At 42.9% G+C, this 13,566-nt stretch overlaps 1 protein-coding gene and 1 long non-coding RNA gene across 9 annotated transcripts in view; one reads left to right on the forward strand and one right to left on the reverse strand.

The window, feature by feature from the left end:
- MORC2 (MORC family CW-type zinc finger 2) overlaps window positions 1–2,379 on the reverse strand; it is a 39,243-nt gene extending 36,864 nt beyond the window's left edge. For 4 of the 6 annotated variants that reach the window (XM_008710607.2, XM_008710605.2, XM_008710604.2 and 1 more), the window contains exon 1: window positions 1,174–2,379. In XM_008710607.2, coding sequence (XP_008708829.2) covers window positions 1,174–1,241 — 68 coding nt within the window. In that variant the 5' untranslated portion in view covers window positions 1,242–2,379. The remainder of the gene's footprint in view (window positions 1–1,173) is intronic. The other 2 variants (XM_008710609.2, XM_008710608.2) reach the window with 2 other exon arrangements.
- A 726-nt stretch (window positions 2,380–3,105) lies between these two features.
- Window positions 3,106–12,364, forward strand: LOC103681093. Of its 3 annotated transcripts, none has more exons than XR_005831681.1 (3): window positions 3,106–5,093; window positions 6,329–6,987; window positions 10,472–12,364. It is a non-coding gene; the product is annotated as an uncharacterized LOC103681093 (long non-coding RNA). The 3 variants fall into 3 exon arrangements; XR_573235.2 differs by having other exon boundaries at window positions 3,109–5,093; window positions 6,260–7,002; XR_573234.2 differs by having other exon boundaries at window positions 3,115–5,093; window positions 6,260–6,987.
- Window positions 12,365–13,566: the final 1,202 nt, after the last annotated feature.

Raw genomic sequence — 13,566 nt, forward strand, 5'->3', positions numbered from 1 at the left:
AAGACTATGTTATCAACTAGCTAAGCAAGGCTGATCTGCAATCTTATCTACATGGGTTTCAGATTCATCATCCATAGCATGAGACTTCACTTAAATGGCCTCTACAGTACCTACTCTAAAATGTTCTAGTTCAATAATAAGCTTCCTGAACAAAAAATAAAACCAGGCTATCACCATTTGGCAATTCACTTCACTACTCAGAAAATCTTTATTTCCTTGATTGGAAAGAGTAAACAAAAAATTACAGGCTCTCATCACAAATAACATATTGTCCTTTTCCATAAGAAGCTAAAAATTATTTTACTATTACTAGATGACTGAAGTCTGTATCAACCCTCAAGGTGATTCTTCAGATCTCTGGGCCATTCAGGTAGCTGCTCATCACTTCTCCAGGTACTAAAATGGTAGAATACTTACCTTCATCTTTACAGTGACAAACAAATGTATTTAAAACACTATGTGGTTATAATCCCACCGAATTACTTCCAAGAGAATGGGCATAAGTATGAACCCTGAAACATTCCAGGTCAACATGGGATGATGATAATCTCTCCATGAACTCAAGAACCATAAACACATGTGTTCTGTGATTTGCACATACTTTGGGGAAAGGCTATTTAAATTGTGGGTTTAAACAAGTTGCCATTTCCTGCTTAACACATAAAATCTATATGGGATGCAGGGATGAATTCCCCAGAAAGGTAAGGCCAACTGTTTGCTGAAAAGAGAAACTAATCATTTCTTCTTACAAGTTGTCATTTAAAGGTCTTCATTCTTTTTTTTTCTTGTTAGGAAAAAAAGACTTGTTATAACCCAACTGTTTGGGCTGTTGTCACTAAAGAGACAGTTGATTCTAGAATAGTCCAACTTCTGGCGATCCAAAGAAGAATACTTGTTGGATTCCTATCAAACACTGGAGTTTGACAACTCAAGGTATGGACTTCGAAAAACTAAAATTTGCATTTGATCAAATATATTTTGATCCAACAAATGAGGATCATATTCTTCTGGACTAGCAACAAATATTTCACTGATCTCAGTTCTTCAATACAGAGCTCAAGACTCATCCAATGATACATCCCCAAAAGTAAAAAAGCAGAATTTTCTGGGAAAAGGACTTCCGTATTATCAGGCAATGAGCAGGGACCTCAGTAGCACCTAAAGGATACTTACGAATTTGTATGCAGATATTCAAAGGTTAGCTGAGCTCGATTCAGACTGCTGTAATTTGTGAAAGCCATGAGTGCAGTGAGGTCTTCAGGCCTTCGCCCACTAACTGGAAAATATAACCCTACAATGGAATAGATTTTCCAGGATTCCTTCCAGTAAAGGTTTGGTAAATCTGTGCTCCTTACTGTGGAACAAGGTTACCTACTATCTATCCAAAATATATTCAAAGAGATGTCTAAAACTACAATTGATTTCGCCTTTAAGTTTTTTATCTTCTCAATGACTATGACGGAATATTCCGGAAAAAAACGGTTATAAATCTGTAGTCTTCTTAGCATTAAGTTTCAATAGTTCAAGGAGTTGAATGTGGACGGTGTTGGAGTAGATGGTACTGGAGTTGGGAGGTCTTATTACTGCTCCATCTTCACGTTCTTCAAGTCTTCTTTTGTTCCTCCAAATTTCCGATCAGAAAATTTACCAATCCGGAAATTTACCAACTTCTGTCATAAAACCGGACAGTCACCCATTTCTTCACCACCAATGATCCCAGGGTTCTTAAATAGGCCCCAGGCTGGCGACCATGGAGTCGATGGAGTGCATATGGCGTTAGTTCCGGCTTCACCACCTCTTAACTGAAAAGTCTCCTATGCGCTGATGACGATTTCTGTTTCCAAAGCCCCGACCCAACCTAGCTTGTGCTCCTGTCCCAATCTCCTCAGGGTAGTGGGTCAAATTACCTCACAGTGACCCACAAAAATGCCTCAGAATTGACCCGCCCAAATCACCTGAGGCGGGCAGCGCCCCTCCCCCACTTCCCTCAGACAGAGGCCTCCGGCTCTCGGGCCCTTCCTGGGCCTCGGTTCCGAGGCCGCCGCCTCCTCACTGAGAGGAGTTAGTCCCAGCTTTCAAGGCTCGGGTCGAGGGCTGTGTGGAGAGCGCACAACCCGACCGGGCGTTGCCCGGTGCTCAAAGCTGCCTTTGTCCCTCCCCACGGAATTGGAACCCAACAACCGCAGGGCGCTCTTGGAACCATGTGCTGCCTCCGCCGCCGCCGCTGCCGCCGCCGCCGCGAGACCAGCCGCCCACGCGCCGCGCTGGATGAGATGATGACAGGACTCAGCACCACGGAATTCTGCGTTTAGGGCTGCTCTGCCGCCGCTGCCGCAGCCGCCACCGCCACCTCAGCCACCGCTTTGTCTCCGCTAGTGCACACAACCCTGGCCGCCTCGCACACTCCCCGACGCCCCAAGCCCCCGAGGCCTCCGCGGCGCATTCGGCCAATCACAGAGCCGCAGCTCCTCCCGCCCCCGCCCTGATGCGACGCCTCCTGATTGGCGGGTAGCGGGTCTCCGCGTGACCGGATCTTGCTAGCCGGGCCCGCCCCTGTCACGTGAGAGCGTGCGCCTCTCTTCCTGCTTTCATGACCCTCTCCGCCATTTAAAGAAACAGTACCGGGGGCGGGCCGAGCGACGCAGCCGGGACGGTAGCTGCGGCGCGGACCGGAGGAGCCATCTTGTCTCGTCGCCGGGGAGTCAGGCCCCTAACTCGAAGAAGCCCTGGCGCGCCCTCCCCCCCTCCCCGGTCTGGTAGGGCGAAGGAGCGGGCGCGCGGTCGATCGAGCGATCGGTTGGCGGCTCTTTCTCCTGCTCTGGCATCCAGCTCTTGGGGCGCAGGCCCGGCCGCCGCGGCGCGCGCCCGGTGGCCGTTGGCGCTCGCGCCGCGTTTTTCTTCTCGTACGCAGAACTCGGGCGGCGGCCTATGCGTTTGCGATTCGACGAGGAGTCGTCCGGGTGGTCGGCGGCGGCGGGCAACTGCTCCGCCCCGCTCCCGGGGAGGCGGCGGCGGCGGCGGGATTTGGCGCGGCCGGGGAGGCGGGGGTGGCCGGGGCCGGCCTGGAGGCCTGGCGCCACCCTTCGGGGCCTGCAAGGACCCAGTTGGGGGGGCAAGAGGGCGCCGGGGGATGGTTGGTGGTGGGCTTTCTACTTTGCCTTTTCCTCCTTATGCCCCCTTAGTGAGGGGCGGGAGCTCCGGCGGCAGCTCCGGGGTGGGGAGACAAGCCCCGGAGTCGGAAGAGCTGGGTTTGCTTCCGGGCCTAGCCACCAGCTGGCCGAGTGACCTTAGGCAAATCACTCTGTAATTTGTCGGCGCCTCAGTTTCCTCCTTTGCCTATCAATGTTTGTGGGGTTGAAAGCGCTTTGTAAAGTATAAAGCGTTGGTGTACGTAAGGGATGATTATTGTTTGTAATGGGGTTTTTTTTTGAGTTGTAAGAAAAGTTAGCAATTGCCCAGTTCTTGGATTTTGAACCTGGGAACCTTGGATTGAAGTTGGAGATCCCCCAAACTCCCCGAAATTGTATGCAGAAATAGTGGGAGTGTGCATTTTTGGGGAATGAGGATCCATCGCCAGCAAGTTATCAGAGGGGGCTGTGACCCAGAAGAGTTAAGAACTACAATTGTTTTATGCCACAGGGAGGAAACTGAGGCCTAGATGTCATTTGGGACCCTTCACAACCGATTTGAAGCCCCTGTTTGAATCCCTGGGATATGTGAGCTGTTTCTATGCATAATGGATATTTGGGGTAACAACACTCCACTGCTTGGCTTCTATTCTGAGTCCTTTCCTTTTACCATGGGGTGCCTGAAAGGTGGCTGACACGTTGGTATGGTTAAATGGCACCCAACATAAAGCAGCTAAAACTAGAAATGGGTGTGTTCTCTAGTCCCGACAATTCTTAGTGTTCTGCTTATACTGGTACCTGACTACCGTTCTCTTTCATTGACCGTTTTCCACAACCATGGTTGCCATCCATTACTTGCTTCTCTTTTATAGCCTTAGTCTGTGCGGTTGGTAGTGAGCAGGCTTATTTTTAAATGGTGCTGCCGAGTCCAGCTAATTAATGGTGCCGGTGGATTTTTAGCAAGCTGGCTCACTGGAACAGACTAAGCCAGGCATGGAATTCCTGAAGATGTTTGGGGGTTTGTCTTTGTTAATTGAAGGTTAACATTCTCTGAAGAGTTTTGTTAATGACATCTGCTGAACTTAAAAATCAGTAGATTTGGAAGTGTTTCGATGCTTAACTTTTTCCTGGCTTGCTTTGTATTCTGTTTGCTTGCAAGTGTGTTACTAAGATGGCCAAAATGCCAATTATTGCTTCTTTGTTAATTGTCAGCTGCTTTTATCAAATTCCAGGCCATCGTGCAGCAAACACTATAGAAATGTTTGAACAGTTGAATTTCAAACATTTTCATTTTGTGGAGTGGTGCTTACCAGTGGTACAGCTCTAAGCAAGTGAACATAAACACATTTAAGTGTATTTTGTCTGGTTAGGTGTTTACCTGTTTTGCTATTTCATACAAATGTCTGAGAAGATCAATTGACTATTCCTTTTACGTAAAGGGCAGAGACAAATGATCTCACTTCCAGAGAAATGACTGTTTTGGAGAAAAATGTGTTGGTCTTTTAGCTCTTTTGTTATTATCTGGATGTACCTCAAAAGAATCTTAAGACTGTGGTGATCTTATAAGATGCTTTCCTCGGGAGAAAGGAGGAGAAAAAACAACTGGAACTCGAAGCTTGAAATTCTGTGACAAAACACGAAATGTCCAGGATAGGAGGCCAAAAAGGTTTCACTACAGTGTTCTGCACTGGCTGGAGCAGATTCTTTTCTGTGTAGCCACGGCATGGATTTCCAGATTTTCAGATTTTCAACACCTGCGACCTGAAGAGCATGTCAGGATGTGACAGGAACTCTGGAGCAGAATATTTTTGTTTTTGAATTTGGGGGCTGTTGACCTTGCTTTGAGAAGAGACAGCAACTGAGCAAGCACTGCCACCAGCACCATTACTGGGAATTTGAAGACCTGAGTTTCTACCAGACCTTCAGTGCAAACTCTAGCAACACTCCCATCAAAAGTGAACTACGGTACTTGCCATTTTCCAAAATGCCTCATTCTTTACTTACCATCTCTGCACTTTAATTCATGCTCTCTACTTTGGAATGTATTCCTCTGGTTCTTCACCTGTCAGAACACTGCCATTTCCTCAATATCCACGTCAGATGCTCTCTACTTCATGAGTCTCCTTAACTTTTATCTTTTTTTTTTTTTTAATTTTATGTTATGTTGTTGCTTATCTTTTAGCTCTCTTTGCATAGCATATCTTGTGCAGTAGTAATTTGCAAGCATTTGCTCTCTTCCCAGATAGCAAGCGCCTTGAAAGCAAGGGCTTTGTTTGAAGGATTTTTGCCCGCACGTACTACTGCATATGATGAAGCATTTCATAAAAAGGAGTGATTTAGAGAGTGGGCTACCGAAATAAACACGCAGTAAGCGTTTGCTTAATTGCCGCGTGGTAACCTAATTACTCTTGATTAGGAAAAACGACACTAGTTACAGGTCATGTTTCTGTGTTCCCTGGTGGGGTTTTTTTTTGTTTTTTTAAATTCTAAATTTAAAAAGACTTAGGGAGCCCTCAGACCTGAAGAGAAACTGATATATTGCATAGGGTATTAACAGAAGGGTGCACATACCGGGGTCTTATTCCCTGGGTACCTTATTCTCTCCCACACAAGATGGAATCTTGTTAAAATGAAAGTTAAAGACAGCTTTTTAAAAGTACAAGGTCATAAGATAATTTGAAGAAAGCATTGGAAAAGGAAGAAGGGCAAGATCTCCTTTGATGTTGGTATTTAAATTTAAATTCAGTTCTTCTCGTGCTACCATCGGAGCCACTTCTTTCTCCCCGGTCAGGCACTGCTCAGCAGCCTGAATACAATCAAATTACTCCCCCAAATTATGAGACTTATGGCAATTCCTGTTTGCTGCTTCCCTAAGACAGTTTGTTCTCAAGAGTCAAGAAGCAGTCCCTGCCAGAGAACTCTTTCTGTTCTTATCATCACTAATTGTTAATCAGAAAGCTTTTTTTATTCCCCATTTATCATTTGTCAGCTTCTTAGCTAGGCTTATCAAGAATTAGTACCCGTCAGGCAGCTGATATGCTGAGAGCACACCCACCCCAGGGTTGGAAGAGTCCTGCGTTTGTAATTCCATGCATTTGTTATCTTACCTGTTTTGTTCCTGTCCCTTCCAGTCCTGTGCCTCCTGATTGCTGAGTGTTCGCCTGGACCTTCTGACCACCTTCCTTGTACTATTCCATCAGCCTACAGATCTGGTACCTGGATTTTTGCCCTTGGTGATTCCTTCACTTTACTGCTGAAGAAGACACCATTCCAGTGGACCACTGTGATCCAAGAGGCATTCAACCATCATGATGTGGCCTTCACTTCCACTCCTGTCCTGTTCCACCCAGATTCAGCACAGCCCTTTACAGTGAAGTCAAACTGTTTAAGCCAAGTAGCTGAAGCTATTTTATCACAACAAAGGCCCAATTTGTTCCTTGAGTGTGCATTTCATTTCTTCAGTTAAAGCCTTCAGAGACACATAGTAAATTTGGACCAGAGGATTTTTAGTTATCAACACTGAAGAATGACAACATCTTTTCAAGAATAGCATTGGACCATACCCCACAATCTCAAATGATTGAAATTCATGAAGTGTCTAGGATCCTATCCAGGTCACTGGACCTTATTCTTTTTCCACTTCAAGTGTATAGTAGCCCACTGAATAGAAAGCAGATATTCTGACCAGCAGATATTGGGATTAAAGCAAAGGCACAGTGAACTCACAGCATCTTTGGGATTACTCAGGAACCAGAACTTTTCACACAAATATAAGAAATTCTACCAAGGATTCCCTTTATCTAACAGCATCTCACAAAGTTCCAGTCAGATTCCAGAAAAGACCTCTTGATACATCCAGGTAGAACCTATAATGGTAATCCCTATGTTTATATGGCACTTTATAGTTTCAAAGCACTTTTACATGCATTAATCCCAATTATCAAAATAACACAGTAAATTATAATCCATTTTTGCAAATGAGGAAATGGAAATTTAAAAGGTTATACAAGGTGACACAGCTACAGAGTGGTAGAGGTCAGGCCTTCTGACTCCCAGTCCAGTTCTCTCCACGGAATGAACTTAGCCTCTACTTTACCTGCAGTGTTAAGATGACTGGAGATTGGTAACCCCAGAAAAGTTTCCAACTTCCTGATCTGGTACCCTCAGTAGTCAGGATGTCATAAGTGTAATCTTGTGATGGCCATACCTAGACCAGAATTCCATGGCAGTACCCCTAAGGTTTAAGAGCAGACTGTCTCCATAGTGGTAGATTATTCCAGTCAACAAGGCCGTGTTCATCTGACGATAAGACTACGTAATATGAAACACAAAGCTACTTTTAGATCTGTTGTTCATATGGTATTCCCAAATTCCCGGATGGCCTAATTGGAGATCACTGTTCATGTTTTGTCCTCTTTTTTTTTTTTTCTCTAAGTCCTATTAATAATTCCTAGACACCAAGATCTTACCTATGGCCGGCCCTCTACCCCCAAACATTTACTTAACATAAGTCCTGCATTTTTTTAGAGCAGTGCTATTCATACATGTGTATGTATATTTGATGCATACTCATAACATATATGTAGAGCTTTGGTAGTCCTGTAAGATGGTAAAATATGTGTTCCTCCCCTGATTCAGTGTTGTGTATTAAAAGATCTCAGAAGGCTTGGAACAAAGAGCCTCGTTGAGCTGTTTAGCCCAGTGTGTCCTAAGTTTAATCAAACACAGAATGTTACTGTTGCAGCATTCCTTTAAATGGAATGGGGAAACTGCTTTAAAGCAGTATAGCCAGTGCTTCCTGATTGCCCTGGAGACCCAGGAGTAAACCACATCTTTGAAGCCCCTCCCCCCCATTTCTTACTCTGTCAATAACTGCTTGAATTGGTATGTCTTTATCATCTGAAGGACCCACACCTTGACATTACCTCTTAATTTTCTGTTAAAGGAACCGCTAGAAGATTTGTGGGGATATATGGGGAGGGAATGGGGAAAAGTTAATGTTGCCCCCCCTAAATTGGATGAGTTCCATGACATTTAGCAATATACTTCTCTGTCCTTAGAGTTGTGCTGTAAATCTAGCTCAAAGGTATTGAATCTCAGGTGGGTGAGGAGATTGGGAAGGGAAGGGAGGAGGAGAAGGATGGAGAAAGGGGGGAGGAGGGATGAGAAGGAAATATTTTCTTAGAATTTGAGTTCTAGCCCATTGAGATCTTACCAGTGCTTGAAGAGAAGTCATTTAGCCATGGACTTGGGATAATATTTCCAAAGAAATGGAATGCATTTTGCAGATGTATGCTGACTGCAAAAATCCAGTGCTATTGTCACTTAAAACCAATAGCCTGTTCTCTGATATTCACAAACGCAATTTGGGGCCATCAGAATTTGTAGCAAACTTGAATGTTAACTTAATTCTGTAATGTGGCCCATATTAGGGAAGAATGACTAGGAAAACACCTTCTTGGCTTACCACAGGCTTTGCTCACAGTTTCTGGTTTCTGTGACCTATTTTTTGTATTTCAGCATTTTGTGAACAACTTATTCTTAGATCATTGGTTTTCCAAAGGCTTTGTGACCATGAAGCCCTTTGGATGAAAACTATGTGGAAGCCCAGAGTAAAAGAGAAGCTGCTGTAGATGAAGCAGGAGTGGGGGCCCTGAAAGCTGCCACAAGCATCTTCCTTTACCACCATGGTGACCCCTAAGGAGACTTCTTTACAACACCTAGAATTCTTCAGAACACAGTTTGAAAACCACTGCCCTAGACAACATGTGCAACCTAACTGGCATTCTGATGATCTGTACCTCTGCCCAACCCAGTCCATGTTCAGTTGATGCTGCACATTCTTAGGAATACTTAACTGTGGGCAAAGTCAGAAAAGTGCAAGAAGATGGGCATATCTTGGCCCCCCCCAGAGTAGTCATGTGGGCTGAAAGTGGTCTCAAGTGGACCTAGACTAGCAGCTCTGTACCCCCAGATGGATTTCAAGTCAGTGATACCTGGGATTCAATATAGTCAGCAATTCATACGTATTCTACACTGACCCACCCCCTTACCCAGCTTCCTTAACAAACACCAGATGCTCTAGTGGTACTTGAAATACATAACTTTGAAGTCTTGATCCTCCTTGGATACCTGAATCGCCAGGTATTGAAGCTGGTACTAAAGTTGATGATGCCTCATTGAGGCCATATTAAGCCAACTTGTACATTGGACCTCCCATCATCAGCCATGGTACTCTACTTCGTGTGCAGGGGATAAACATTAACTATGAAAGTAGAACTGAGATTCTGGCAACATTACCTAAAAGGGTACCTGATTCATCTTATTCTCAAAACTACAAGTCACTGACTCAGCCAGTGGCAGTTACACTGCTCCTTGGTTATTCAGTTTAACTGCTATTGCCAGGATAAATGAGCTAGTAACCTTTAAAAAAATTTCCTCCATCATTGGCAGATCTGCTCCAAAATTATGAATACTCTGCTGTAACTACATGTAACACCTGATCCACAAGAGACTATTTTTGAACATCCTCTCTCATGGGTGTGATTTTAAATGTTATCCTTTGGAAAATTTTCTTCTAACCAGTGAGAGGTGTTCTTTTGATGGCTCTTTCGATGTCTGGTACCATCAACTACAGGTGTTAGGGATATTTGGAGGTAGGCCTTTTGACCAGGCCATGGTAGCTTGCTTGCTGGGCATCTCAAGTTGCATATCGTCTACGTTTTTGCTGGAAATGTAGACTGACTTGAAAATCTACAAGCCTGCAGCTAAGATTTTATCAGTATACTCAAGAGCTTCCTGCAGCTTCTTCCTAATGTTACAAGACCACAGAGTCTTGTCTTTGTGGATGTTTTCCTGGAATTTCATCTGTCTCAATACTGTTGTTTTACACTGATTGGGAGTGGCTGACTTCATTCCTTGCCATGAGGTACTCTCAGGCATTAAGACACTTACCTGTCTCTGCAGGATGGATTCAATTCGTGAACTCCCAGACCAGATCATGTCAAACAAGTAGACTTCGATTTGTGTCATGAGAAAGATCTCAGTCCCTTATTTCACAGTCTACTTAAGGGCCAGCTGTCCTCAAATATACTCTAATGAATGCACTGGTTAAATGTTGGGAATGGTTTCTTTGTATCTTTGTCTCTTATTCTCTAGACTAACCCTGATTACATGACTCTGTCTACAAATCATCAAACAAGGCCTGCACATCCTCAAGTAATAAAAATTTAATGACTAGCTTGCTTGTATATACAACTATTGTTTGTTAATAGGAAGCTATCTACAAACTCCGTTTTTCTACCTTCAGAATGTCAGCTCGATTTTTTCTTCTGTACTTACAGAAAAAGACACTGATCTACACTGCCAGTCATTCCCTTTAATCCTGTCAAACGCAGTCAAAATGAGGGTCTTAAGGTGAGGATGATCATCTGTTCAAGAGTCTAATATACGCTGTGTATAAGAATTGATGGTTGAAAATGAAGAAAGCCTAAAACTGAAACCTAGGATCTTAACTACTATCTCCCTGCCTCAGATCTCAATCTAAGTCTTTGAGCAGCACCATCCAACCAATCTAAGGCCTTGTTTATAAGCTGATTCTCAGAGATGGGTCGAGTTTCAGAAGATGGAGACTTGATTACCAAAGAGAGTAGGGCCAATCTTCATCAACCTGGCTCTCCCAGCCTTGTCATTCCCAGATGTAGCATAGACTCCTCAACAGAACCTCAAGTCTGAATTGAGAATATAGCCGCCTACTGAGCTGAAAGTTCTTGGGCAGATAAACAGAAAAATCAAAGCTGCTATACCTGACTGGCCCTTTAAGATCAGAAAATGGTATCCAGAATAAACCCTAAAGAATGTCCCCGGAGTCCTGAGGGTAAAAACTAATTTACAGAGCTTTGATTATCGGTCTGCCCATTCTTCCAGATCACATCCTGGCTGTTGGTGTGGCTAGCCCTGCTGAAGGTACCCTGTTTGCCTGTTGAGACTCAGCCCTTGTATGCCTTTTTTGACACGTTGCAATCAAGACTGGTTGTGCTTGAGAACTACAACTGGTATCAGCCGGTCTCACACTCAGTTCCACAAAGGAGTTTTGAATAGAAGCAACCTACATCTCACCTCCCCACACCCCCTGCCAGGACTTAATGTTCACGACTGGAAGGACCATGCTATATACTACTTGACCAGCAGTGTTTCTTTCTTTCTTTTTTTTTTTTCTTAAGTGCAGAGTAAGCCTCTACGCCTATGTATATTTCATCATGTTCAGCACTCGAGACCCCTTCTACCAGATCGGAAGGACTACAGCAGATTGAAAGCACTGTCCATTCCTCTCTTCTGCAATAATACAGAGGTGACAGAAATGTACCAGTTCACCTTGGCAAAAGACTAAAGTAACACAAGAAAAGTTTTCCACTGAACTTAAAACTTACCACTGACTTCAATAGCCTCACAGAACTATTTGCCAGTTGTTGTCCTGCGTCGTGTCAGCAAGATGGTTGAGCTCTCAGATTCAAGGCCACTGAGTTTACTTCTGTTGAAACACTATTGCATCATCCAAAGTCCGCTATTGGACACGATTAGTCCATTCATATGGATTACAAGCTTCCTGAGTACAGGACAAACTTACTCCTCATGATGTTTTTTCAGAATACTTTTATTATCAAGAAAGTAACAATGCCAGCTGTTACTGAACAGAGACTTAAAACTTTTTCAGTATCTGGTCTTACTGACATCAGTTGTTTCTGATTGACCAGCATCCATTCCATCTGTTTTTGTATCAACTCTGTGATGTTTCTTGGAACCACTTTTCCCTCTCTTCAGTCCACATGGTTCAGACAGTCTGACCTAACTTTAAACTTCATGGGTGGACATGTTAATTCAGACCTGATCAGTCAGCATAGTCCATCTCTTTCACCATAATGACTGGTTCTGGAATGGTCGTGTGATCCAAGTTGGTCCAGTGATACTCAGCCCTAGGAGTTTTACTGAACTGTGGAGGAGAAGCTCAGAAGCTCTCTTTACTGAGGTTGCTCGGCTTTGTAGTATGAAAAGCTCAAACCAACAGGGCCCACCATATCAAATGAGCCAGAGAATGAAGCCAGTGCAGAGCCAAATGATGGAGAGACTTGAGTCCTGATGACAACGTTTGTGCCCCTGGATCCAACCGTGCCTGAAGCTAGTATATCCCTATGGACTTTTCAGTTATGTGAGCCAATAAATACCCTTTTTTGCTTTAAGTTACTTGAGTTGGGTTTCTGTTGCTTAAAATTGAGTCAGTCCTGACTAGTATACTGTCTACCAATATTGAAACTTGACAAATTCAAGTATTTATTAAACTGGAGTTCATGGCCATACTGAAGTCTTCCAAACCAGAAGATAAGTGAAACAGGAAGTGACAATGTTTAAGTACTACAGAAGCATAAAAATTACATGGTAGAAAAATATAGAAGAAAACCTGAATGCTTATTGGTAAAGGATTGGTTAAATAACACATGGTTCAGCCATATAAGAAAATCTACATGGCTGTTTAAAATTTAAAAATACATTTATTGTGTATGAACATGGAAAAATGGCCATGATATATTAAGTGAAACAAACTATTAATAGAAAAATGTATAGTATGAACTCACTTAAAAATTTGTTTATGATGCATAGAAAAGTCTAATGGCTTTCTTCAAGTAGTGTAGATTACATGAGACTTTCAACTTTATACATTTCTGTATTTGAATATTTTACACTATTCACATTACTTTTAAACGTTATTTAAAAATAAAGAATTTTCAAAATTAAATTTAGTACTTATTGTTTGACTTTGGCAAGTTACTTACCACTGAGCTTATTTTGTCAAATAATTTAAAATACCCATCTTTATGTTAGTGAATATTTAGATAAATATATTCATCATCCATTAGTGAAGCTGACGAGTTTGTCGTACCTTGTTTGAGGAACTCAGAACTCAGTAATTATTTAATTTTTCAAGCATATCTCTTTAAATATCTGAGGGTTTTTTTGGATTATCAGGGTATCATAGTATCAGTGTTCATCAAAAATTTTTCTAGTTTTCAATTGATAGTAAAAGTCCTCTATTGCGGTGTTCACAGTAGGTAGGTAGAAGAAAAAAATCACGTTTTCTTTGAAATCCTTGAGTATTTTGAAATCACAGTCAAGTTCAATAGTGACCTTTTTATTGCTAAGTCTAGTATGTATTCATTTTATCTGAACTTTCAGCAGCACAGTCTGCTCCCATCATATCTTGGCACACTCTTTTTCCCTTAGGTATTGTGTGACACTTCTCATTTTCTTCTTGGCTTTCTGGCTATTGCTCCATTGTAGATAGTTTTCTTCTCCCCATCATTTAAATATTAGTGTAATGGCCATCCATTGGTTTTGCCTCCTGAGTCATTTTCCCTTTCCTTTAATGATGTATCTCCACTTTTTC

This window comes from Ursus maritimus, unplaced genomic scaffold, assembly GCF_017311325.1.
Source record: "Ursus maritimus isolate PB19 unplaced genomic scaffold, ASM1731132v1 scaffold_33, whole genome shotgun sequence".
NCBI classification, from domain to species: Eukaryota; Metazoa; Chordata; class Mammalia; order Carnivora; family Ursidae; genus Ursus; species Ursus maritimus.